This window comes from Euleptes europaea, chromosome 19 (genome assembly GCF_029931775.1).
Source record: "Euleptes europaea isolate rEulEur1 chromosome 19, rEulEur1.hap1, whole genome shotgun sequence".
Lineage (NCBI taxonomy): Eukaryota > Metazoa > Chordata > Lepidosauria > Squamata > Sphaerodactylidae > Euleptes > Euleptes europaea.
In genome coordinates, this window is record NC_079330.1 from 11,090,366 (window position 1) to 11,116,253 (window position 25,888).

General features: G+C 49.0%; 1 protein-coding gene across 1 annotated transcript in view; it reads left to right on the plus strand.

Annotated features, from left to right (window-relative positions):
• PRDM2 (PR/SET domain 2) overlaps positions 1 to 25,579 on the plus strand; it is a 41,139-nt gene extending 15,560 nt beyond the window's left edge. Inside the window, exons 5-8 of the mRNA XM_056865097.1 lie at positions 473 to 599; positions 19,259 to 19,366; positions 20,218 to 24,646; positions 25,550 to 25,579. Coding sequence (XP_056721075.1) covers positions 473 to 599; positions 19,259 to 19,366; positions 20,218 to 24,646; positions 25,550 to 25,562 — 4,677 coding nt within the window. The 3' untranslated portion in view covers positions 25,563 to 25,579. The remainder of the gene's footprint in view (positions 1 to 472; positions 600 to 19,258; positions 19,367 to 20,217; positions 24,647 to 25,549) is intronic.
• Positions 25,580 to 25,888: the final 309 nt, after the last annotated feature.

The window sequence follows — 25,888 nt, forward strand, 5'->3', positions numbered from 1 at the left end:
ACTCCATGGCATTGAAGCCCCTCCCCAAACCCCGCCCTCCCCAGGCTCCGCCCCCCAAAAAACCTCCCGCCGGTGGCAAAGAGGGACCCCGCAACCCTAGTGCTGACTCAGCGGGCGGAGAGCGAAGTGGGGGGGGGGGGTGGCAGACACCTTTTAAATGTGCAAGTCACGGTTCCCTCCTTGCCGCTGGCTCCCTGCAACGCGGTCCTCCCGCCGCCAGAGGGGGCGCGTCGCCGTTCCTCTCCCCTTCCCTTTCCCCGCCCGGCCTGGCCTGGCCTCTCCGGCCGCATCCCTTCGCCGCCCGGGCCTGGAAGGGGTTAAAGAGTCCTTCCTGTTTGGCCAGGCAGGGCAGTGAGGAAACCCTGCTGCCCGCGCCGAGCCCAGCTGTTCCGCGGCCCGGTTCCCCGCCCTCCCCCCCCAGCCTCCTGCCCCGCCGCGCCCGACGCCTCCCTTCTCTCTCCCCCTCCTCCAGCCCATCGAGCCCGGCGAGGAGCTGCTGGTGTGGTACAATGGGGAGGACAACCCGGAGATAGCCGCCGCGATCGAGGAGGAGCGGGCCAGCAACCGGAGCAAGAGGAGCTCCCCCAAAGCCAAGAAAGGTAAAGGGGGGGGGTCTTTGGCCTCCGGTGGAGGGGATGGTGGGGGGAGACGTCTTTGGGAGCGGCGGGATGGAATTTGCAAACTTCCCTTCCCTCCTCCTTTCTCCCCTCCCCCCCCCGTTCCCTGCTTGCCAGATTTGAAAAGTCACCCTTAATGCTTTCCGCAAGAAAGGTAAAAGGGGTGGGGCTTTGGCCTCAGGTGGAGGGGATTGGGGGGTGGAGGCCCCCAGTTTGGTGAGATAGGTCTTTTGAAACGGCGGGATGGGATTTGCAAACTTCTCTTTCCTCCTTCTCCCCACCCCCCTTCCCTGCTTGCCAGATTTGAAAAGTCACCCATAATGCTTTCCGCAAGAAAGATAAAAGGGGTGGGGCTTTGGCCTCAGGTGGAGGGGATTGGAGGCCCCCAGTTTGGTGAGATAGGTCTTTTGAAACGGCTGGATGGGATTTGCAAACTTCTCTCCCCTCCCCCCCCCATTCCTGCTTGCCAGATTTGAAAAGTCACCCTGAACGCTTTCTGCAAGAAAGGTAGAGGGGGTGGGGCTTTGGCCTCAGGTGGAGGGGATGGGGGGGTGAAGGCCCCCAGTTTGGTGAGATAGGTCTTTTGGAACGCCGGGATGGGGTTTGCAAACTTCTCTTTCCTCCTCTCCCCTCCCTCTCCGGGTTCTTGCTTGTCAGATTTGAAAAGTCACCCTTAATGCTTTCCGCAAGAAAGGTAAAGGGGGGGAGCTTTGGCCTCCAGTGGAGGGGATGGGGGGGTGAAGACCCCCGGGTTGGGAAGAGACGTCTTTGGAAGCGGCGAAATGGGATTTGCAAACTTCTCCCCCCACCCAATTCCTGCTTGCCAGATTTAAGAAGTCACCCTTAATGCTTTCCACAAGAAAGGTAAAGGGATGGGGGGGGGCTTTGGCCTCTGGTGGAGGAGATGGGGTCAGGGGGAGACACCCCCTGGTTGGGGGGTGGGAGACGTGTTTGGAAGTGGCGTGATAGTATTTGCAAACTTCTTTCCTCCTCTCCCCCCCCCCCGTGTTCTTGCTTGCCAGATTTAAAAAGTCACCCTTAATGCTTTCCGCAAGAAAGGTAAAAGGGGTGGGTGAAGCTTTGGCCTCTGGTGGAGGGGATGGAGGGTGAAGACCCCCGGGTTGTGGGGGAGAGACGTCTTTGGAAGCAGCGTGATGGCATTTGCAAACTTCTCTTCCCTCTTCTCCCCCCCCCTTCTCCCGGTTCCTGCTTGGCAGATTTAAGAAGTCACCTGTAATGCTTTCTGCAAGGAGCGTCAGGCCGGCAGGTGTGTCCAACTCCGGGTGACCTTTTCCCAGACCCGCCCGCCTGCCTGTCCGCTTGCTCAGTCGAGTTTTCATTTCAAGGAGCCCCTTCTGCTTTTCCATCAGTTTCCATCTGTTGGGGTGGTCTTTACGCTTTGGTTCCAGGTGGTGAAGAGAGAAGAAAGTAACATTGAATGAAAGGAGAGAGAGACAGGCTCCTTTTACCCCCACTAGAAATCCTGCATTCTCTTGTATAGTTGATGTTTGTTTTCAGGAAAATAGTCCAGAAAGCTGGAATAGGAAATCCTTTAGGATTTGGAGCGGTGGAGTCTAATCTGGAGAACCAGGTTTGGTTCCCCACTCCTCCCCATGAGCGGCGGATGCTAATCTGGTGGACCGGGGTGGTTTCCCCACTCCTCTACATGAAGCCTGCTGGGTGACCTTGTGCCAGTCACAGTTCTCTTTGAGTTCTCTCAGCCCCACCTACCTCACAGGGTGTCTGTTGTGGGGAGGGAGAGAGAAGGTGATTGTAAACCAGTTTGATTCTCCCTTAAGTGGTAGAGAAAGACGGCATATAAAAACCAACTCTTCTTCTCCTCCTCTTCCCCCCTTCCCTTTATCGTGTCACGTAATAGGGTCGTCTTCTTTTTCTGTAATGGGCGGGGGAGAGTGCCTTATGCCTTGTTGGCCTGTAGCTTCCAAACAGAGAAGTTAGTCAAACTCGGGGAAGAGTGTGACTTGTTTTCTGGGGTTTCGTGTCTGCTTCCTACCAAAAGAACTTTTAACAGGTCCCCACTTGGCAGTTCTGGAAAATGGAGCGACCGGTGTGTGCAGCTGCGTGTCCGCCCTGCGTTTGATGTCAATTGTTGCTCGGTGCGAGCAGATGTACTCTGCAGATTATAAACAAAGCACGTTTGACGGCTGGCGGCCCACAAACTGCGTCTGTCGTCACACTGGGTGTTCCTTTGAGCGATCGTGAACTCGGGTCCTAAATGACATCTCTCTGTTTTGGAGAATTTGGGCGTGTCGGATTCAGACAGGTTGTGGGGTTGGAGTTTATCCCTGCCTGATGTGGAAACGTGGGAGATGACTCATCAGGCGCAGCTTTCAGGCTTCTTTGCAACGCTGTTGGAAGGCTGGGGCTTGCTTGAGTTTAATGGGAAATGCCTTGATATGGTTAGGGGCTGCTTTTTTAAATGGACAGGCAGGGAGCTGGTCCACGCTGTCATTTATTCTGAAGGTTACATTCAGGGGAAGATGTGTGTGTGTGTGGGGGGGGGAACTGGCCATTTATGCATGTTAAAAGCATATTTTGAACACATGAAGCTGTCTTATACTGAATCAGACCTTTGGTCCATCAAAGTCAGTATTGTCTACTTAGACTGGCAGCGGTTCTCCAGGGTCTCAGGCAGAGGTCTTTCACATCGCCTACCTGCCTAGTCCCTTTAACTGGAGATGCCGGGGATTGAACCTGGGACCGTCTGCATGCCAAGCAGATGCTCTACCACTGAGCCACAACTCAGGTTGAGAGCCTCTGTGCACTTAACTTAGAATTAATCCCATTGAACATATGAAGCGGCCTTATGTGTAGCCAGGACGGTTGGTGCATCTAACTCAGTTAATGTACACTCTGAGTGGCAGCTGCTCTGCAGTGTCTTGGGGCCCATAAACTTCTTCTTTGTCTGCACCCGGATATTCTTTAACGGAAGGTCCCAGGGGTCGAACCTGGGACCTTCTGCATGCGAAGCAGGGAATGTGGAACGTCCTTCCATGCCGAGGAAATACGAGTGCACACCTGGCGATCGGGCCTTAAAATAACTAATCCATGTTGATTTCTTACAAGCTGCGTTTGATAGCTGTCTTTAAGCAAAACCAGGCACAATAACAATACTTGTGAATATGTGGGGAGGGGAGTTTGCATTCTTACACACACCTCTGTAACTTTTGGTTCTAGTTTTTGTAATTGGGGGACATGAAAGTTTTTTTGTGAAAGCTGAAATTCATGCTAAGATGGAGTGAATGGCTGGCACACAACTAAGAGTGTTTTGCTTACATAAATGACCAGTGATCAAGCAAATCAGTATTTCGGTAAATGTGGGTAACTGTTGTAAACGCAGGAGTTTTCCCACTTACTGGGCAACGTTAGTTGCCGATTGATCGCTGCTTCCCTTGCAAAAGGATCAGCACAGCCACCGGCTACAGGGGTCATGGTGCCCTTAGAGCTTTTCGGACACTGGGTATCCTGGCAGCATAATCCCACGCTCTGTCTTGAGGCTTCTCCCAAAATAGGACTCCTGTCCCTTGTAGTTTCCCTCAATCCCTCTTGTTGTCCTGAGTCTCAGCGATGGCACTACAAACTGCAGATTGGGGCTCATGTGACCACTTGCCCTTTTGTTAAAAGGGAATCCCTGTCTGTTGAAAATTAGCATGTCGAGGAGATGGGCTGCAGCCTAGTTTTTTTGTCTGACATACTAGCTGTCTCCATGCAGAGTGTTTTGGGGCAGAAATCTGAATTGGTACAGCCCAGACGTGGACTAGTCATCTCACCGAACCAGAATTCTTGTGGGAGAGTGTCTTGCACCCTTTTGCTTTATGAGGGAGACATGTGCTGGGCCAGGGCAGTCCATCTCCTTCTGACAGGTGTGCATGCTCCCTCTTTAAGAGAGAGGCTTTAAGAGGGGAGTGGACATGTTCAAGGAGGAAAGGGGTATTCATGGCTACTAGTAAAAATGGATACTAGTCATGATGCATACCTATTCTCTCCAGGATCAGAGGAGCATTCTTATTATCTTGGGTGCTGTGGAAAACAGGCAGGATGGTGCTGCTGCAGTCGTCTTGTTTGTGGGCTTCCTAGAGGCCCCTGGTTGGCCACTGTGTGAACAGACTGCTGGACTTGACGGACCTTGGTCTGATCTAGCAGGGCTTTTCTTATGTTCTCGTGTGTGTGTGTGTGTGTGTGTGTGTAAAATGCTGTCAAGTAGCAGCTGACCTACGGCGACCCCTTATGGGGTTTTCAAGGCAAGAGACATTCAGAGATGGTTTGCCATTGTCTGCCTCTGCCGAGCAGCCCTTGACTTCCTTGTTGGTCTCCCATCCAAATATTAACCAGGGCTGACCCTGCTTAGCTTCCGAGAGATGACGAGATCAGGTCAGACTAGGCCATCCGGGTCAGAGCATGCTCCCTCTTGGTCCTGAAGAACCGGAGAAGGGTGTGCGCTCAGCCCCTAGGTCACCACTAAGCTGCCAGTTTCCCTTCTGCAAAGAGTAGTGCTATCAGAGAGGCAACTGTGAGAGCCAGGTGGAGATAACTAAGGCATCTTGCATGGAAAAAAACTGCTGGAGAAAGGGAAGGGGGAAGGAGGGACTTGGAGCAGAATCTTTAAGAAACTGCTGGTTGCTTCAAGGGCCACCTGCTCCCACCTGTACCTGGCTCTTAAATTGCCAGCTGAGACCCTTCTCTGTGTTTGCCCACATCTTCCAAATGCCTTTCCTGTAACAATTGTTTTATAAAACGCATGGTGCCTGGTTTTTCAGTTTGTTTAATTTTCACAGGCATTTGACCACCCCTCCTCTTGGGTGCCATCTCTTAAGTTTGTTTAAACTTTGCTTTGCTAGGGCTTTCTTTGGGGGGGATAGGTTCTGACATGTTTCTAGGTTGCCTTAGAATTTAATGCAATTTATGTATAACAATGTGTTTTGTTTTAATTTATTTTCAAAAATATTCCTTTGCTGCCTGGAGCTGAGGGGCAACACCACCTGCCTTCCGGGGAAGAAAATAACAGTTACAGACAGCATGGCTATGGTTTCCCACTCTTAATCTTCAAGGGGACAGATGTCCCATGCAAGCCTCCTCGCCACCCTATTTTAGCATGACTCACATGAACATATGAAATTGCCTTATACTGAATCAGACCCTTGGTCCATTGAAGTATTGAGTATTGTCTACTCAGACCGGCAGCGGCTCTCCAGGGTCTCAGGCTGAGGTGTTTCACATCACCTACCTCCCTAGTCCCTTTAACTGGAGATGCTGGGGATTGAAGCTGGGACCCCCTGCATGCCAAGCAGATGCTCTACCACTGAGCCACAGCCCCTCCCCAAACTGAAGACTCTGTCCTAGGTCTGCTTTTCCCAGCTTTCCCAGAGCATTTGGACATGATTCTTGTATGGTGCTATGTTTGTGGATAGGCACAGGCTCTAAATTAGCAATTTGCTCCAAGTAGAAGCAGCTTGGTATCTTCGGATATGCTGGGTTGGTTCTCATGTACCACTGAGAGCCAGTGTGGTGTAGTGGGGAGGGGCTGTGGCTCAGTTTGGGGAGGGGCTGTGGCACAGTGGTAGAGCATCTGCTTGTCATGCAGAAGGTCCCAGCCTGAAGAGGAGAAGACTGAGGGGGGATATGATAGCCATGTTCAAATACTTGAGGGGCTGTCATATTGAGGATGGTGCTAAGTTGTTTTCTGTTGCCCAAGAAGGTTGGACCAGAACCAGCAGGTTGAAATTAAATCAAAACAGTTTCCAACAGTTAGAGCGGTTCCTCCGTGGAACAGGCTTCCTTGGGAGGTGGTAAGCTCCATGGAAGTTTTTAAGCAGAGGTTAGATGGCCATCTGTCAGCAATGCCGATTCTGTGACCTTAGGCAGATGATGAGAGGGAGGTCATCTTGGCCACCTTCTGGTCACTGGGGGTGTGGGGGGGGAGTAGTTGTAAATTTCCTGCATTGTGCAGGGGGTTGGACTTGATGACCCTGGTGGTCCCTTCCAACTCTATGATTCTATGTGGTTAAGAGCAGCAGACTAGTCTGGTGAACCAGGTTGGTTTCCCCACTCCTCCACATGAGTGGCCGACTCTAATCTGAAGAACTGGGCTTGTTTTTCCATTCCTACACATGCAGCCTGCTGGGTGACCTTGGGCCAGTCACAGTTCTCTCCGAACTCTCTCAGCCCCACCGACCTCACAGGGCATCCGTTGTGGGGAGGGGAAGGGAAGGTGATTGTAAGCCACTTGGACACTCCTTAAAGGTAGAGAAAAGCGGGGTATAAAAACCAACTCTTCTTCATTTCCAGTCCTCCAAATTCTGACTCAGTGAATCAGGAATGAGCTTTTGCGCTTAGGTTTCTGCTTCCTCCCTCCTCCCCACATTCGTCCATGGCTTCCTTCTTTAGCGCAGTCTAGAGTTTGCCTCCATGAGTTTGCAGCCCTGAGCTTGAGGGCAAAGACAAGCCACAGTTTGCCGGCTCTGATGTCATGGCAAGCTATTCTTTGCACTAAAGCTGTATTTTCCGTTTCTGTTGTAATCCCCTTTGTCTGAGGTCGCTCAGAATGCTGCAAAGATAATAAATAGCAGAGTGTTTTATTTTCTCACTACTGCTTCTTTTTAATCTGCATCCAAGATTTACTGCTCTCATAGTGAATACTTGTGGCTGTTAGGTCTTTGGGGGGGGGCGTTCCTTACGTTGACTGTATATTTTAGCATATGCTGCTTCAGATTCTCCTGGGAGCTGGAGAGCACGATATGAATCGTCAAAATAAATAAAAACTGTGTGTCTCTGAGCACGGGAGGCAGCCTTCGGGGTGGGGGTGTCTTGCTCCTTCCCAGTTCTCCAGATTTCCAGAATCAGACCCGTTTGCTCACATATCGTGAACCGTTGTCAGACCCTGCTTGGCATCGCAGCTCCGAGCCTGACTGTGGGGAGAGTCCGAAAACAGAAATATATCCCCCCCCCCCCGTGCCCTAATAGGCGTGCTTTGAGAATGACAGGTGCAGAGAGGTAAATTTGTCAAGCTCCAAATATTCCGTAGCTGGATCTCTCAAGACGTTGAAAAGGCTTACGTAATCCTCTTGGAATGTTTCTGTAAACCTCCCGGCAAGAGCGTTTTGAGTGCAGTCTGCTGTTAACTTTTTGTGTCTGCTTCCGGCCTGGGCTGCTGAGAAGTAGGCCTGGGACCCAAAGGACGGTACGGCTGTCTCCGCACACCTTAAAGGGGGCAGGTGGGCTTTGCACGTCTCAAGCAACCGTCTCATGTGTCTTGGGGGAAGCCGTTCTCTGGGAACTCTGGGAAGGTTTCGTGGCACTGGCAAACATGAAAATGAAAAGTCAGAAAGCCTGTTGTGTTCACGCACAGTCCTACCAAAGAGTTTTGGATCTAAGCCAGTATCTTTTTCATCCTATATTTGCCACTGAAAATTCCTGTTTGGGGAGGACTCCGTAGCCAAATGTAATTTATAGGTGTTGCACATTGAGTTGGAAGGATAATTAAACTCCAGCGGTTATGAAATGAGTTGACAGTAGTGCCTTAACAGAGAAGGCTTTTGAGTGGCTACAGAATTGGGAAAGCGGGCTTGCAGCATTATGTTGGATGGTTTGGGCTTTTTTCCTGCTGTTTCGCTGCAGACCTGGCAGGTTTTCTCCCCAGGCCTACGAGTTTCTGGTGTTGTTTAGCTCTTCCCTCCTGGCAATGGACCCCTGTAGCGTGACCTCCTGCATCTTTCTTGGTATCCTGCAAGAAGGGCTTCTCTATAGCACAGTCCCCAAGAAAGTGGTATCGAGCCTTTCCCAGAGATTGTCTTTGGCATCAGTATATTTCTGGGATAAGAACATAAGAAAGGCCATGCTGGATCAGACCAAGGTCCGTCAAGTCCAGCAGTCTGTTCACGCAGTGAACACATGAAGCTGCCTTATACTGAATAAGACCATTGGTCCATCAAAAGTCAGTATTGTCTACTCAGACAGGCAGCGGCTCTCCAGGGTCTCAGGCAGAGGTCTTTCCCATCACCTACTCGCCTAGTCCCTTTAACTGGAGATGCCAGGCCAACCAGGTGCCTCTAGGAAGCCCACAAACAAGATGACTGCAGCAGCATTGTCCTGCATGTGTTCCACAGCACCTAATATAATTGGCATACTCCTCTGATCCTGGAGAGAATGGGTCTGCATCATGACTAGTATCCATTTTGACTAGTAGCCATGAATGCCGCCTCCCAATGATCACAGGATATGACTTGTAGAAATTTTACAAAGTAGTCCTCTTATTGACTCAATAAAGGAAGCCACGGCCTTTGCAGGATCTGAGCAGGGCTGTCAAAGATAGGACATTTTGGAGGACTTTCATTTATAGGGTCACCATGAGTCGGAAACACCTTGACGGCACTTAACACACACACAGCCCTCTTCCTCTGCGTCCCGGTTAGGGAGCTCAGCAGGTATCCTGACGGCTCTCTGAAGCTTTGCCGCCATTGGGAGCCACATGGTCCCACAAGTTGATGTCATGCATCGTTCAAAGCGCACATCATCTTGGAATTAGAAACCTACCCCATCCTCCAGGACGTGGAGTGCCACAAGCAGGCCCTTCTCACTTGGATGTTATAGAAAGGTTGCAAGAGAGTAAACAAGATAATTAGGTTGCTTATATAGGGCTCACAGTAAGCAAAACACTGTAAATGTATTTCTTTCATTAATCCTTCCAGTATTATTTATTTATGTATTATTCACATTTCTAACCCGCCCGCCCCGGCTAGAACCATTCTCAGGGCCGGTAGCAACAGTAAAATCAATGTATTATGCATGCATTCATACATGTGTGCATGCATACATACATACCAATAAATCACTTAAAACAATAAAATATGCCACATCACAATCTTATACAACTATTGAAACATAGCGCACAAATTAATACATACATGCATACATATCAGTAAAACATTTAAAACAATAAAATCCACCACATCACAATCTTTTGCAACTATTAAAGCATAGCACACAAATTAATACATACATATCAATAAAACATTAAAAACAATAAAATCCACCACATCACAATCTTATGCAACTATTAAAACATAGGTAGTGCACAAATTAATACAGTGCCCGCTGAGACATAACAAGCAGGCAGAGCCCCCTCTAGAGCTTAAAATATACAAAGGAGGGATGGGGGTAGGGAGGCTGGCACAAATGACATCTGCGGCTGCCCTCAGTTACAGGCCTGGTGGAATAGCTCTGTCTTGCAGGCCCTGCGGAGCTCTTGTAAAGCTGTTGAGAGATCGGGCACTACGGATCCCATTCTCCAAAAGAGGGAATCGGGGTTCTTGGCTAACTTTGCAGGTCATTGACCTATCCCATGGGCCACCCCTAGTTCTGTATGATCTATTAAAAAAAACCTTTTTAAAAAAAGAAGATCCTAACCCACTCCATTGGGTGAAGTGGGCAGGGGTCTTCCCTTCCATGAACACATGAAGCTGCCACATACTGAGTCAGATCCTTGGTCCATCAAAGTCCGTATTGTCTACTCAGACCGGCAGCAGCCCTCCAGGGTCTCAGGCAGGGGTCTTCCACACCACCTACTTGCCTTTAACTGTCTGTGCCGGGGATTGAAGCTGGGACCTTCTGCATGTCAAGCAGATGCTCTGCCACTGAGCCATGGCCCCTCCCCATAAGATTTCTGTAACCGCAGTCCACATGGCCATTCTCTGTTTTCTTACCTCCAGTGGGTCTTCTGCTTCTGTCGACACACACGTACTCATTTGGTGTTCTGTCTTCCCCCCCCCCCGTTTTTATTCTTTTTTTTTTTATCGCTGTCCTCATTCCACTTCCCTTGTGTTTCATTCCTGTATCTTTCTTGTTTAGACCAACTGGAGGAGCCAGCTGCCAGTAGCAGGCCGGTAGGAGCTCTCTGTAACCTGATGGTAAGTGCACTCGTGTGCTTATATCAGGCTTCCTACCAGGTGTGTAGACGTGGCTTTTGCCAGCCGTGGACTTCCGGTGGACGGAACCGTATTCAGGAGGCTGTGCCGCTCTCTTTTTTAAGAACCACATTGGGAGTGGCCGTGGCTCAGCGGTAGAGCCTCTGCTTGGCATGCAGAAGGTCCCAGGTTCAATCCCTGGCATCTCCAGTTAAAGGGAACAGGCAAGTAGGTGATGCGAAAGACCTCTGCCTGAGACCCCGGAGAGCCATGGGGAGGGGAGGGGCTCAATGGTAGAGCACCTGCCTGGCATGCAGAAGGTCCCAGGTTCAATCCCTGGCATCTCCAGTTAAAGGGACCAGGCAAGTAGGTGATGTGAAAGACCTCTTCCTGAGAGCCATGGGGAGGGGCCGTGGCTCAGTGGTAGAGCATCTGCTTGGCATGCAAAAGGTCCCAGGTTCAATCCCCAGCATCTCCGGTTAAAGGGACTAGGCAAGTAGGTGACGTGAAAGACCTCCGCCTGAGACCCTGCAGAGCCGCTGCCGGTCTGAGCAGACAATACTCACTTTGATGGACCAAGGGTCTGATTCAGTGTAAGGTAGCTTCATGTGTTCATGTGTTCAAGAGGCCTGCTTAGGTTAGATCAAATGACAGTGGCGTCCTGTTTCCCACAGAGGCCGGTCAGGAAAGCAGGCAAGGTGCCCTTTTTGCTCTTTTCAGCAATTGTCTGCTTTAGACACCTGGGTATGCTCAAACTCTGGCTGCAGGTTGGAATGCTGCTCTTTGATCCGAGCACACAACTCTTTCCGCACTGGGATCCTTATCCATTGCTGCTTTAGAAACTAGAAGCAGTCTGAGTGCAGATTTATTCTTTGACACCATTTATCCCCAGCGTGGCATAGTGTTTAAGAGCGGTGGACTCTAATCTGGAGAACCAGGTTTGATTCCCCACTCCTACACATGAAGCCAGCTGGGTGACCTTGGGCTAGTCATATTTCTCTTTGAACTCTCTGAGCCCCACCTGCCTCACAAGGTGCCTGTCATGGGGAGGGGAAGGGGATCGTAAGCCGCTTTCAGACTCCTTAAAGGTAGAGTTAAAGAGGGGTTGTGGCTCAGTGGTAGGACATCTGTTTGGCATGCAGAAGGTCCCAGGTTCAATCCCCAGTATCTCCAGTTAAAGGGACTAGGCAGGTAAGTGATGTGAAAGACCTCTACCTGAGACCCTTGAGAGCCGCTGCTGGTCTGAGCAGACAATACTGACTTTGATGGACCAAGGGTCTGATTCAGTATAAGGCAGCTTCATGTGTGTTCACCCTGAATAACTCTTCTTCTTCAGGGAGACCCAAAACACTTAACGGCATCATTGTCTTCTCCTTCCTTTTTATCCTCACAACAGCACGGCAAGGTAGGTTAGGCTGAGCATACAAGGCTAGCACCAAGCTCCCATGGCAGAGCAGGCATTCGAACCTGGGTCTCTCCGATACTAGTCTAACACACTGACCACTACACCGCACCTGTTTCAGAAGCCCCGGCTTGGGACTCTTTGAGCCTCGCTTACTATCTCCCTCAGAGTTTCCACAAGCTTCATGTCTTCCAGGATCCCCCAGACTAGGGGTCACCAACCTTTTCTTTAATAAGAGTAGTTTTAAAAATATCCTAACCTAATTACTCCCACCCCTTCCTGGCATGTCCTAGACACAGAACAGGGACTAGGAAGAACACATTTGACCTGTGTCTTGTAGGAGTCATGATAGTCATATACTAGTCATGCTGCATACCTGTTCTCTCTAGTATCAGAGGAGCATGCCTATAATTTTGGGTGCGGTGCAACACAGGCAGGATGGTGCTGCTGCAATCTTGTTTGTGGCTTCCTGGAGGCACCTGGTTGGCCACTGTGTGAACAGACTGCTGGACTTGATGGGCCTTGGTCTGATCCAGCAGGGCCTTTCTTATGAGATACACAAGCTACTCTGTGGTGGCTGGAGAATTAGCAGTAGCTCATAAGCTTGTAAGCTGTCTATTGCATATCCCTGCTCCAGAAACTGAAGGGGGTTTTTTTTAGGGCTTTTTTAAACTCCTCCAAATTCTGCTAAATAGAAGCACATTTTCTTTCCTTGTTCAATTTAACCCAGCTGTATTATTGCCTTTTCCCATGACAAAATTTTGAAACATTTCCAAATTTCGACTGCATTTCAGGTCGTCAGCCATACCTTTTGGCGTGTCCAGGTTCCAGTCTTGCCAAAACTGTGAGGTTTTTTCCCCCAGGAATAAGCTTCACAGGTTCTGTGTCCCGAGCAAGGGTTGTTGTTCACGCAAACAGTCTGCAAGAAGGATGGAAAGCCCCAAAGCGGAGGACGCCAGAAAAGCTTTGGCGGTTTCCACTTCTCAGCCGCTGATCCAGTGGATCTAAAGTTACATTTGCGCTCAAGTTGTCATCCTGGCTGTTTTTAGTAAGCGTTGGAGCAGCTGCCGGCTGAATCACCTCTTCCCGGGTAATTCAGCGTTAAGGTCACAAAAGGCCTAATTCCAGAGCTAGCGTTCGAAATCGCAGAGCTGCTTTAGGAGGCCTGTTCAGTTCTCTTGAGGCTTTTCAAAACCTAGAAGAAGAAGAAGAAGAAGAAGAAGAGTTGGTTTTTATATGTCGACTTTCTCTTCCACTTAAGGAAGAATCAAACTGGCTTACAATCTCCTTCCCCTCCCCACAAAAGGCGCCCTGTGAGGTAGGTGAGGCAGAGAGAGCTCTAATAGCCCAAGGTCACTCAGCTGGCTTCGTGTGTAGGAGTGGGGAAACCAACCCGGTTCACCAAATTAGCGTCCGCTGCTCATGTGGAGGAGTGGGGAATCAAACCTTGTTCTCCAGATTAGAGTCCACCGCTCCAAACTACCTCTCTTATCCCACTACACCACGCTGGCTCTCCTATGCAACAGTTTGCTCACAAGGCTAACGTGTGAGAACCCTGTGCGGAGCAGAGGAGAGCCGATCAGAGGGCCATCGCGGAGGTGCAAATGAAGGGACTTGCCCTCTGAAAAACAAGGCACGTTAAGTAATGGGAAACAGAAAATCTTAGGTATAGATACTGAACAGGCAGAGGGTAGAACTTGGCTCACTGAGAGCTATAGATCTCACTCACTGGATAAGCAGGTACGTGATACTGGGGCTAAAGCCTATAGTTGGCCTAGAATGTTTTGCAGGCAGGAGAACTCCCCCAACTTCACAAGGAAATCTTAAACCTTTGTTTCTGCTGCAGCCCCACTGCACCCATAATTCCCCAGGTCTGGTCGGGCCCCCATTACTGGTTGGCGTTCTGTAGAACTTGTTGCAAGTGGAACAGGACAGCCTCGTTTCCTTCTGCCTGGACTCCAGACTGTTCGACTCCTCTTGCTCTTCTCTCCAGTTATCCTATCCCTTCTTTGTCTATACTAAAGGTAAAGGTAGTTCCCTCTGCAAGCACCGGGTCATTCCTGACCCATGGGGTGACGTCACATCATGACATTTACTAGGCAGACTATATTTACAGGGTGGCTTGCCCCTGCCTTTCCCAGTGGTGTACACTTTACCCCCAGCAAGCTGGGTACTCATTTTACCAACCTCAGAAAGATGGAAGGCAGAGTTAACCTTGAGCCGGCTACCTGAAGCAGACTTCCATCAGGATCGTACCTCCCAGTTTATGTCTCCTTTAGAAACAGTTGCTAACTGCATTGCTCCAAAGCCTAAACCAGATGAACATCACCGTAACAGACATAATCTTTAGGGCCGTGGAAAAACTACCTCTGTGGGCTCATGCACCCAACCACTGCGAAATAGCGGAAACCCCGTTTCTCTCAGGAGCAAGTGCCAGATCTTACTGAGGAACTTTCTGGAGGATGTTTGTTGTCCTCAGTAGGGTTGTAGGAACTTTCAAGCTCACTTTTACGAAGAAGGCTGTATGCTTTGATCGTCCTCGAGTCCATTTGACCCACTTTAAGCTCAGCTTTCGTTGCCGTGATAGTGTGCTATGTGGTTGGGGTGCCTGCAGTGTATTTTCCTAAACATACTTTCATAACACAAAACTTATGGTGGGAATTCCTCTCCCCTCCTCCCCAGGAAGCTGTGCTGTCTGGATAGATTTCTGGTGAATGTTCTGTCCCGTTACTGTGAATCTTTTCTCTCTCTCTCAGTATGTCCGGTCCCTCTCCGTTAGCAGCTATGATAGAGCCGCTCTTGTTTTTTCATTGCCACTCAAGGGTTTCCGGAAACTGTCAGAAACTCAGAACTAGGAAAAAGGAGCAAAGTGCCTAGTGGTTCCATCCTGGACCCGCTCAATTTTTCTGCCCTGGCCCCTGCCTGGTGGAATAAGTCTCGCAGATGAGATCAGGCCCCTGCGGGCCTTGAAAGAGTTCCACCAGGGCCCGTAAGGCGGAGCTACTCCGCCAGGCTTATGGTTGAGGGCAGCTGTGGTTTTGTCAATCAGTGCTGGCCTCCCTGATTCTACCCCCCTTCCTTAACATCTCTATTAACTTAACTATTAGTCGGGGGGGGGGATTGCTGCTCACTGACTTGTTCTTCATTGGCTCCTGAGTTCTGATTACCCCACCAAGGAGTACCATTTTATGCATTATTTATTAATATTGACGGACATGCTTACTGGATGGGGGATACACTTCTGGGCAGCAGTGAGTGTGAACAAGATCTTGGGGCACGGGTGGACCGTAAGGTAAATACGAGCAACTAGTGTGATGCAGCGACAGAAAACGCTAATGCAACCTTGGGGTGCAACAGCAGAGGCATAACATCCAAATTACAAGATGTCATAGTTCCTCTGCACTGCATTGGTCAGACCGCACCTGGAGTAATGTGTGCAGTTCTGGAGGCCTCACTTCAGAAAGGACGCGGACAGAATGGAGTGGGTACAAAAGAGAGCGACAAGGATGATCAGGGGCCTGGAGACCAAGCCCTATGAGGAAAGGCTGAGGGACTTGGGAATGTTTAATCTGGAGAAGAGGAGGTTGAGGGGGGACATCCTTGCTCTCTTTAAGTATTTGAAAGGCTATCACTTAGAGGAGGGCAGCAGAGGATAGGACCTGAAATAATGGGTTTAAATTGTGGGCATAAAGGTACCAGTTGGATATTAGGGAAACATTTTTTATGGTAAGAGTTGTTCGACAGGTTGGTAAGCTTGACGTGGCGGTTTCTAGGGCATCTCTTAAAATTGGCAGACTGCAGGTAGCCATTTGGGCCCGTTACAGAAAGAATCAGGGAGGGGCCCGTGGCTCGGCGGTAGAGCATCTGCTTGGCATGCAGAAGGCTCCGAGGTTCAATCCCAGGCATCTCCAGTTAAAAGGATGTGAACGGCCCCCACCCGAGAGCCTGGAGAGCCGCTGCCAGTCTGAGCAGACCGTAATGGCCTCGATGGACCAGCGGTCTGATTCAGTATAAGGCGGCTTCAAGCATTTGCTGCCAAAGTGGCCTCTATTAAGGCCGACAAAAGCATCCCAGGGAAGGGCAGCTTTCCAGTTCCTCGTGATCTGAACGCTTCTCGAGGATGGGTGTTCAGCAAAGAGAGACAAGCGCAGTGGACGAGAAGTGCAAGGTGTTCAGGGTGTCCCTCTGCGTGGCGTTCAAAGTGGTCCTGACCTGCGAGACTTTGGCTCAGAAGATGAGATCTTAGAACTCTGCACCCTGTGGTGTGCAGTTTGGCTGACTTTGAGACTGTGTGCTTTTCACATGCAATAAACCAACTGTTTCCCCCCCTTCTTGCTCCTGCTTATTTTTACTTTTGTTAGGATTTTTGGGGTGGGCGGGATCTTGCAGCACTACACAACAAGCCCAAGTACGTCGGGTTGTTCCTTTACGCTTTGGGTCCAGACGGCTGAGAGAGAAAAGAGAGAAGAAAGTAACATTGAATGAAAGGAAGAGACAGGCTCCTTTTACTCCCCACTAGAAAGCCTGCATTCTCATGTATAGTTGATGTTTACTCTCAGTAGAATAGTCCATAAAGCTGGAACAAAAAGGTAAAGGTAGTTCCCTGTGCAAGCACCGGGTCATTCCTGATCAGTGGGGAGACATCACATCCCAATGTGTGTTTATGAGGTGGGTTGCCATGGTCTTCCCCAGTCATCTACACTTGACCCCCAGCAAGCTGGGTACTGATTTTACCGACCTCGGAAGGATGGGAGGCTGAGCCAACCTCGATCCGGCTACCTGAAACCGACCTCCATCAGGATCGAACTCAGGTCAGGAGCAGAGCTTGCACTCTGCACCACAGGGCCCACGGTCACCCAGCAAGTTTCCATGCCAAAATGGGGGTTCGAACCTGGGTTTCCCAGATTCTGGTCTGACACCTTAACCTGGGGGTATTGAACTCAATTGTTACGAGGGCCAGATAATAAATGTTACTTGGTCGGGCCAGGCCATGCCTCGCCAGCCTAGATTGAGTGGGGGGGGGCTGGCTCATGGGCCAGATAAGAGCTCTCAAGGGGGGCGGATCCGGCCTGCGGGCCTTATGTTTGACGCCTCTGCCTTAACTGCTACACCATGCTGGCTCTCTAGGAACTCCTATAGAGAGGTTACCCAGGACAGAGTCCAGCTGTTGACCCAAGAAGCAGCAGGGAGAGGAAAACAGTAATTGCTGCAACTTTACTTTCAACATCCAAAGAGAGCTAGCGTGGTGTAGTGGTTAAGTGCGGTGGTTTGGAGCGGTGGACTCATCTGGAGAACCGGGTTTGATTCCCAGCTCCTCCACATGAGCGGCAGACGCTAATCTGGTGAACTTGATTTGTTTCCCCACTCCTACACATGAAGCCAGCTGAGTGACGTCGGGCTAGTCACACTCTCTCAGTCCCACTTACCTCACAGGGTGTCTGTTGGAAGGGGAAGGGAAGATGATTGTAAGCCGGTTTGAGTCTCAGATGGTAGAGAAAGTCGGCATATAAAAACCAACTATTCTACTTCAAAGTTGTACCCCTCTGTTCCTTGCCAAACTAAGAGGTAGTTGATGTCAGGACAATACTGAAGAACCCATAAGCCTGGCAACCAACCCTTCTTCTCATGTTGAATTGGCAGGAGCCGAAAAAAGGCTTGAAAATGAGAGGAAATCGGGAAAATAGAACCTGGTCATGGTACTGTTATTTCTGGATCTTTAGAGATCCTTTTTTTCGGTTGTTGCAGTACTTTGAGATCCCGTTTCCCTTATCTGGTCACGCAACTGGAACAACTTCAAAAAGTTGGCTCAGTTTCTTCCAATTCAAAACAGATTGTGCAACCCAGAACAATTCTAATTAAGTGTCTTCATCCAATTCTGCCTAAAGAAGACTTGGATTAATTTACACAATGAAAATTATTCACACAGTGCAAATATGTTTATGGAAACTTGCCAAGCCTACATGATTTCTGCGACTATGCTGAATTCTGTCAACCAGATGCCTCTAGGAAACCCACAAACAAGAAGAGTGCAGCAGCCTTAACCTGCCTGTGTTCCACAGCACTGAATATAGGTGTGCTCCTCTGATACTGTAGAGCAGAGGTTCCCAAACTTTTTGAGTCATGGCGCACTTTTCAGGAAAGAGATTCGTCACGGAGCACTAATTTTCCCCTGGCACCTATATACCAAACCAAACAACAGTAGTATTTTTCTTTCCCATCTCTTCGTGGAGCACTAAGTGCTCCACGGAGCACAGTTTGGGAACTGCTGCTGTGGGGAATATGTGTGCATCCTGACTAGTATCCATTTTGACTAGTAGCCAAAATGAAGAATGAAAGGGGAAGAATGAAGGCCTACTTACTGAGCTTTATATGCCACTCTTTCAGAGTCCTGCTCGATTTTTATGGGCCAGGCAAAAATATTTTATATATTCCCAGGTCTTCTATTGAATCCCCCTCCCCTCTAAACTTTTATCCCTCTCTTGTTGTTAATCTTCTAGAATGGTTTTGCACTTTCTCTGTGCATTGCCTTGCCGTTGGTTTTGCAGCGTTTTTATATTTTTTACATATTTTTTGTTTTTTTAATAATATATTTTATTAAAGAAAAAGATAAAACATACATACTGACCATACATACAGTACATTAAACCTTCCGAAGGATGCCAAATATTTAAAGTATTTTATCCGCATATCAAGTATTATACTCCTAGAATAACTTAGCTACTATCACTAAAGACCAATATTCTTAACTGATTTTTGCGATTCTGTATAATAGATCCCTGCTTTAAATGTCATCCATTGCTTAACCTACATAATAGTCAAATTATACATTATTAATTCCATTTTATAAAACTCACCTCTAAGTCTACCCTACATTTTATTACTACTTTAGTCAAAATTAGTATTCCCATTTGAGATATTCTACTATAATCTGCTCTAAACAATTAAAAACTCAGTTGGGTGTAATCAAAGTAGAGCTGCTATCTTTTCTGAAATTCTCCCATAGGTCTTCTATTCAACAGATGGGAAAGCTTTGCCATCACTGCGTATTCGGCCATTCTCTCTCCATGTTTCTATTTCGAGGATTTTTTTGTTTGTTTGTGACTGTTTTTCTGTTGTGTCGTTAGTAGTTGCCCTCAGAGCATGAACTAAGAGCGCGGGACAAAAAATGTTTGAGATAAAGCATTAATGCACTCTAAATTGTTTAAAAACGTGATCGCTCTCACCCGCTGTTTTTCATTCGGTTAAGGTAATATTTAAAAAAAAAAAACGCAGCTTGAAAAGTGAATTCCCTTTTAAGTGGTTTTTTGTTCTTTACTCAGGGAAGAAAAAATCCCAAGAGGCAAAAAACAAAGGGAAGAAAGCGACAGACAAAAAGCAGAAGACCGTTTTGGATATTACTCCTGCAGAGATGAGAGACCCTAAAGAAGGTAAGGATTCTGGTACACAAGTTGTGTGTACTTATTTAAAGTATGCTAAAAGTTAATTGTTTAGAATCTGAGCCTGCTGGGAAACACTCCAGTGTTGACCATGGCCATTTGAGTAAATCAATATAACCCAATAAAATTTAGTTTTACCGCTTAACATTTTATAAATTCAGGGGTGAACAAGCAAAAGAGAGCTTTGACCCTCGCTAGAGGTTCCGTACTTCCCTCAGCAGCTTGGGGGGCGTGGCGTTAGAAAACTCCCAAGAGTTCAGTGGGAGTGTCTTTGTGGGGCCAAAGAAATCGAGGACTCTAGCCATGTTATTCTTAGGTGTAATTATTATAAGGACTTTAGGCAGAAGTTGATTCATCCACTGGTGAACCTACGGGAGTTTGTTTCAGAGGAGGAGGTAATGACATTTCTGCTGTGGGAAGGGGGCACCTTTTGTCTTTCCCAAGTCGCTAAATTTTGCTCAGAGGCTATTAAGGTCTACTTGAGAGAGACCACTAGTGTTAATATCAATACTGGTCACAATTAACTGTTAGGTAAATTTTAGTATAACGTTTTTATTGCAACTGTTTTATCATTTTAATATATTTCTTTTAAGCTATTGAGATACTTTTAGATTTGACACCTATCCTTCTAAAATCCTTTTTAAGATTGTGTTTACTATGTGCTGGCAAAAGCTGTAAATAAATAAAATTCAGGGGTTGGGCAAGCCTGTTCCCATGCTATGTCAATGGCACAGATTTCCTAAGTAAGGGGAGAAAAAAAAGAATGCTACACATTATATATAAGAACGTTCTCTACATTTTTTTTGTTCCTCTTTTCCTTTTCTTTCTTTTTTTAAATCCAGGCCATAAACAGGAGGATGCCAGTCCTTCCGTTTCAGCCGTGCTGTCCCTGGAACAGACTGCCGTGATCCAGGAGATGGTAGACCAAGACACGCTTCCAAACTTAGTCATCTCCAGTCCCGTCAGCGAGCCACATACAATGACCGAACAGAAACAAGAGGCGATAACATGCGAATCAGAAGTTCTGGAGGAGAGGGAAGAGCTTGAGGAAGTGGAGGAGGAGGAAGATGAAGATGATGATGAAGAGGAGGAGGAAGAAGAGGAGCAGCCGGAGGAGGAGGAGGAGGAGGAAGACGTGAATTTGCCTAAAGAGATCCCCGAGGTGGAGACCATGTCTTTGTGTGGAGACAAGCTCGAATCCGCTGAAGAGCAGAGCAGCGTGTCTGAAGAATCTCCAGAAAGCTCCCCCAAGAAAAAGCCCATGGTGAAATTCCCTAAAGACCAGGAGGAATCCAATGGCAGTATCCAGGGAACGTTTATGTTCCCTTGTCAACACTGTGAGAGGAAGTTCACGACAAAGCAAGGACTTGAGCGCCACATGCACATCCACATATCGGCCATTAGCCATGCTTTCAGGTGCCGCTATTGTGGCAAAGCCTTTGGCACACAGATCAACCGGCGGAGGCACGAGCGGCGTCATGAGGCTGGGCTAAAAAAGAAGTCGTTCCTGACACTTGCTTCAGCTCCGCTGTCTGACGGCGGCACTAAAAGCCAAGCGATTGCAGAAGAAGGCGGGGCGAAAGAGGAAACTAACGCCAAGCAAGACTTGACATCCTTGGATAAAGATAAAAGTTCTCAAGAAACATCAAACTCCATTCTTGAAGAAATCAGGGAACCCAAAGAGTTGCACCCATGCAAATATTGTAGGAAGGTTTTTGGAACACATACCAATATGCGCAGGCACCAGCGGAGGGTTCACGAGCGTCATCTGATCCCCAAAGGTGTCCGAAGAAAACCAGAAGAGCCACAAGTCCCAGCAGAACAAACCCAGCAAGCCCAGAGTGTGTACGTAGCCAGCACGGACCTCGAGGAGGAGACAGAGACTGATGATGTATACATTATGGATGTTTCCAGCAATATATCTGAAAATCTCAATTACTATATTGATGGTAAGATCCAGTCCAACAGTAGCACAAGCAATTGCGAAGTGATCGAGGTGGAATCCAGCTCAGCAGAGCTCTATGGAATAAACTGTTTACTCAGTCCCGTGACAGTGGAAATATCCTCGAGTGTGAAGGCCACGCAAACGCACCCGACCGACGTACTGAAAGAGTCTCCGCTCAGTAGTAACAGCGAGCCTAAAAAGAGGAGGACCACGAGTCCCCCTCTCCTCCCGAAGATAAAAACAGAAATGGATCCGGAGCCAATAACATCTGTCTGCTCGTTGACGATTCCTCTGACCATAACAACAGCGGACAGCTTGTCTTTTCCCAAAGAGAAAAGTATTTACTTATCATCCAAGCTGAAGCAACTTCTCCAGACTCAGGACAGTAGCAAGGTAGCTCCATCACCCCCATCATCGTCATCGTCGTCGTCAACTGAAATCCCCAAGCTGGGACTTCCGGCCGCTTCTCCACCTCTTCTGCCCACAGCCTCGAGCAGGTTCAAAAGGAGAACCAGTTCCCCACCCAGTTCCCCACAGCACAGCCCGTCCCTACGGGATTATGGCAAAGTGAGCGAGGGGAAATCTCTTTGGAACGACCCAGTACTAGGAGCAAAAATGCCCAAGGTAGAAAGTCATAGTAGTTCTCCTGCCTGGAGTTTATCCGGTCGAGAAGAAAAAGAGTCCATGAGCCCTCTATGTTTAGAAGAATATAAAGCACCAAAAGACTGGACAGCCAGTCCTCCCTTTGGCAACGTTTGCAACCAGCAGCCCTTGGATTTATCCAGCAGCGTCAAGCAAAGGTCAAATTGCAAGAACAGGGCCCAGGTTCCTTGGGAATCTGTGTTAGATCTCAGCGTGCATAAAAAGCCTTCCGCTGACACCGAGTCCAAGGACAGCAAGGAAGTTAACTTGGTACAGCCGGCCTGTGGCAGCGTTAAGAAGAAGCCGACCACCTCCATGCTACAGAAGGTTCTGCTGAACGAATACAACGGGACTGATTCAGCCTCGGACAACTCGGCGGCAGAAACCAATCTGAGCCAGAGTGTAGGAAAATCCCCCGAAGCTCATCCAGAGCCTCATCTCCATGTTTCAGCCCCTGTGTCAGCCTCTGAGTCAGGTTCCTGTAGTCCTTCCACCAAGAAATCTGCACCTCCGGCATCTACCATTCCTTCCTGTCAGCTTCCTCCTCTTCTGACGCCCACAAATTCTCCTTCCCCACCACCCTGCCCCCCTATGTTAAAGGTTCCCACTCCGCCCCCTCCTCTGCTCCCTACTGTCCCTTCACCACTCTCAGAAGAACATGTTAGTGGCACTCCTAGTTCATGTCCCTCTCCCCTGTCCAATGCTACTGCTCAGTCCCCTCTTCCAGTCCTCTCTCCTACTGGCTCGGCATCACCCGTTCCCTCTGTAGAACCTCTTAGCTGTGCTTCACCAGGGCCTCCCAATCTTTCCTCGTCATCCTCTTCTTCCTCTTTTTCTTCATCCTCTCCTTCCTCTTCGTCCTCTTCTTCTCCATCCCCTCCTCCCCTCTCTGCAGTTTCTTCAGTCCTGTCCCCTGGCGACAATGCAGAAAACTCTGTTCCCATCCTATCTTTTAAACAAGAGGACCTGGAAAGCGAACTTCAGAAACCCAGGGAAGACCCGCGCAGCTCCAACGAAACAGGTCTTGTTCAGGAAATGTTCAGCAAAAACTTTGTGTGCAATGTCTGCGAGTCTCCTTTCCTTTCCATTAAAGACCTAACAAAACATCTCTCTGTTCACGCCGAGGACTGGCCCTTCAAATGCGAATTCTGCGTACAGCTTTTTAGGGACAAAACAGACTTGTCTGAACATCGCTTCTTGCTCCACGGAGTTGGGAACATTTTTGTGTGCTCCATCTGCAAGAAAGAGTTTGCCTTTTTATGCAATTTGCAACAGCACCAGCGAGATCTCCACCCTGACAAAGAATGCACCCACCACGAATTCGAAAGCGGGACTCTGCGACCACAGAACTTTACAGATCCTAGTAAGGCACACATTGAACACATGCAAATCCTACCTGATGAATCTGCTGAACCAACTAAGGAGGAGGAAGAAGATGAAGAACTCAATGACTCTTCCGAAGAGCTTTATACCACCATCAAAATAATGGCTTCAGGGGTCAAGTCTAAAGATCCTGATGTCCGTATGGGACTCAATCAGCACTACCCAAGTTTTAAGCCCCCTCCGTTTCAATATCACCACCGCAATCCAAATGGGATTGGAGTCACTGCCACAAATTTCACCACTCACAATATTCCACAAACGTTCACCACTGCCATCCGCTGCACAAAGTGTGGGAAAAGCGTGGACAACATGCCCGAATTGCACAAACACATCTTGGCCTGCGCTTCGGCCAGCGACAAGAAACGGTACACGCCGAAAAAGAATCCCGTGCCATTAAAACAGACAGTGCGCCCGAAAAACGGGGTCATCCTTCCGGGTCCTGCGAGCAACGCTTTCAGGCGCATGGGGCAGCCCAAGAAACTCAATTTCAGCGTCGAAATGAGCAGGATGTCCTCCAACAAGCTCAAGATAAGTGCACTGAAGAAGAAGAACCAGCTGGTCCAGAAAGCCATATTGCAGAAGAAGAAGTCTCAGCAAAAGGCCGAACTGAGGAACAGCGTGGCTGAGCCGAGCTCTCATATCTGCCCCTATTGCAACAGAGAATTTACATACATTGGCAGTCTGAACAAACACGCCTCCTACAGCTGTCCCAAAAAAACCATTTCCCCATCCTCTAAAAAGAACGCTAAAAAGAAGAGTGCGGCTTTCTCTTCTGGCAGCGGCGACAAAAGCGGGAACCAGCGGCGGCGGACAGCGGACGCCGAGATCAAAATGCAGAGCATGCAGGCACACTTGGGCAAGACCAGAGCCCGGAGCTCCGGGCCCACCCCCGTTCAGCTGCCCGCGGCATCCTTCAAGATGAAGCCAAACGTCAAGTTCCTACCGTCTGTTCGATCCAAAAAGCCGGGGGCATCCTTGGCACCCCGGAACACCAGCCCCGTGCGAGTGGCCAAGGTGCCTCCAGCGCAGAGCAAGAGGCCGAAAGGGATCTCCAAGAACGGTTCCTCCGGGCTCTCCAGCAAAGCCTCCCGCAAACTGCACGTTCGGATACAACGGAACACAGTGGCCCTGGCCAGCAAGCCATCGGCTGCCGGCAAAAAAAAGCCCGATCGGTTTAGCGCAAAGTCCAGAGAAAGGACTGGGGGACCCGTCACCCGGAGCCTGCAGCAGGCAAGCAGCGCGGACTCCCCGGAGAGCAAAAAGGAAGAAACTAGCACAAGGCAGGAGTTAAAAGATTTCAGGTCAGCCTTTCTGTTTATTTTATTTGTTTGTTACATGTCTAGTTCGCCCTCATTCCCAGCCAGGCCGGGCTCAGAACGGGTAACAACATTTAAAACCGTAAAAACATCAGCTTAAAGCCATAATATCCTAGTAAAAGGTAACGGTAGTCCCCTGTGCAAGCCATTACTGACCCATGGGGTGACGTCACATCCTGACGTTTAGTAGACAAATTATGTTTACAGGGTTGTTTGCCATTGTCTTCCCCGGTCGTCTACACGTCCCAGCAAGCTGGGTTCTCGTTTCACCGACCTCGGAAGGATGGAAGGCTGAGTCAACCTCGAGCCGGCTACCTGAAACCGACTTCCATTGGGATCGAACTCAAGGTCGTCAGCGGAGCTTTTGACTGCAGTACTTCAGCTTACCATTCTGCGCCACAGGGCTCATAATATCCTAGTACAACTATTTAAAAAAATATCAAGATGGCATTCTCATAGGAGGGTGATAGCAGCCTCTGTAGACCCGGTCGGGCAGCGTAACCCCCACAAATCAACAGGAAGTAGGGGGGGGGGGGAGAATGGGGAGGCCAGCAATTATGTAAAACTTGCGGTTATAGGCCTGGCAGAATAGTTACATTTTTCATGCGCTGTGAAACTGATTAAGGGTCCCACAGGACCCTGATTTTACTGGGAAGACTATTCCACCAGGCCAAGGTCACCCAGCAGGCTTCATGTGGAAGAGCGGGGAACTGAACCCAGTTCTCCAGATTAGTGTCCGCCACTCTTAACCGCTATGCCACGCTGGCTCTGCCAAAACCCATTACTCCCTCTTTTTTTAAAAAAATCCCTTATATTTCATATCCCGCTAACGTCTGATTTTGTTGTTCAGTTTTGCAAATCTTCCCCACTTTGTTTCTTGCATCTCAGGAACCTTCTGTAGCAGCAAACCAGACCTTTTGCGAGGAAGTTCCTAACCAGTGAAGACGGAGGTGTTCGGCACTCGGCTTCAGCGGGCAAGGGCTGCGGCCACAGCAGCCAGGATTGAAAGAACTAGCCGGAACCAACCGCTCCCTCCCCCCCCGAGGCATCAGACTGCTCGCGCCTGAGCTGCATCTGGCCAGGCTAAAGGCATACGTGGCTGCAGAGAGAGAAAGAGGGTACATGGCGTCTCCCCCCCCCCCACCCTCCAAATCCTTTCTGTTAAGGAAGTGCAGCGAGCGAAACCAGAGTGAATCCTGCTACGGAATTCATAGCTCGCGCTTCCGC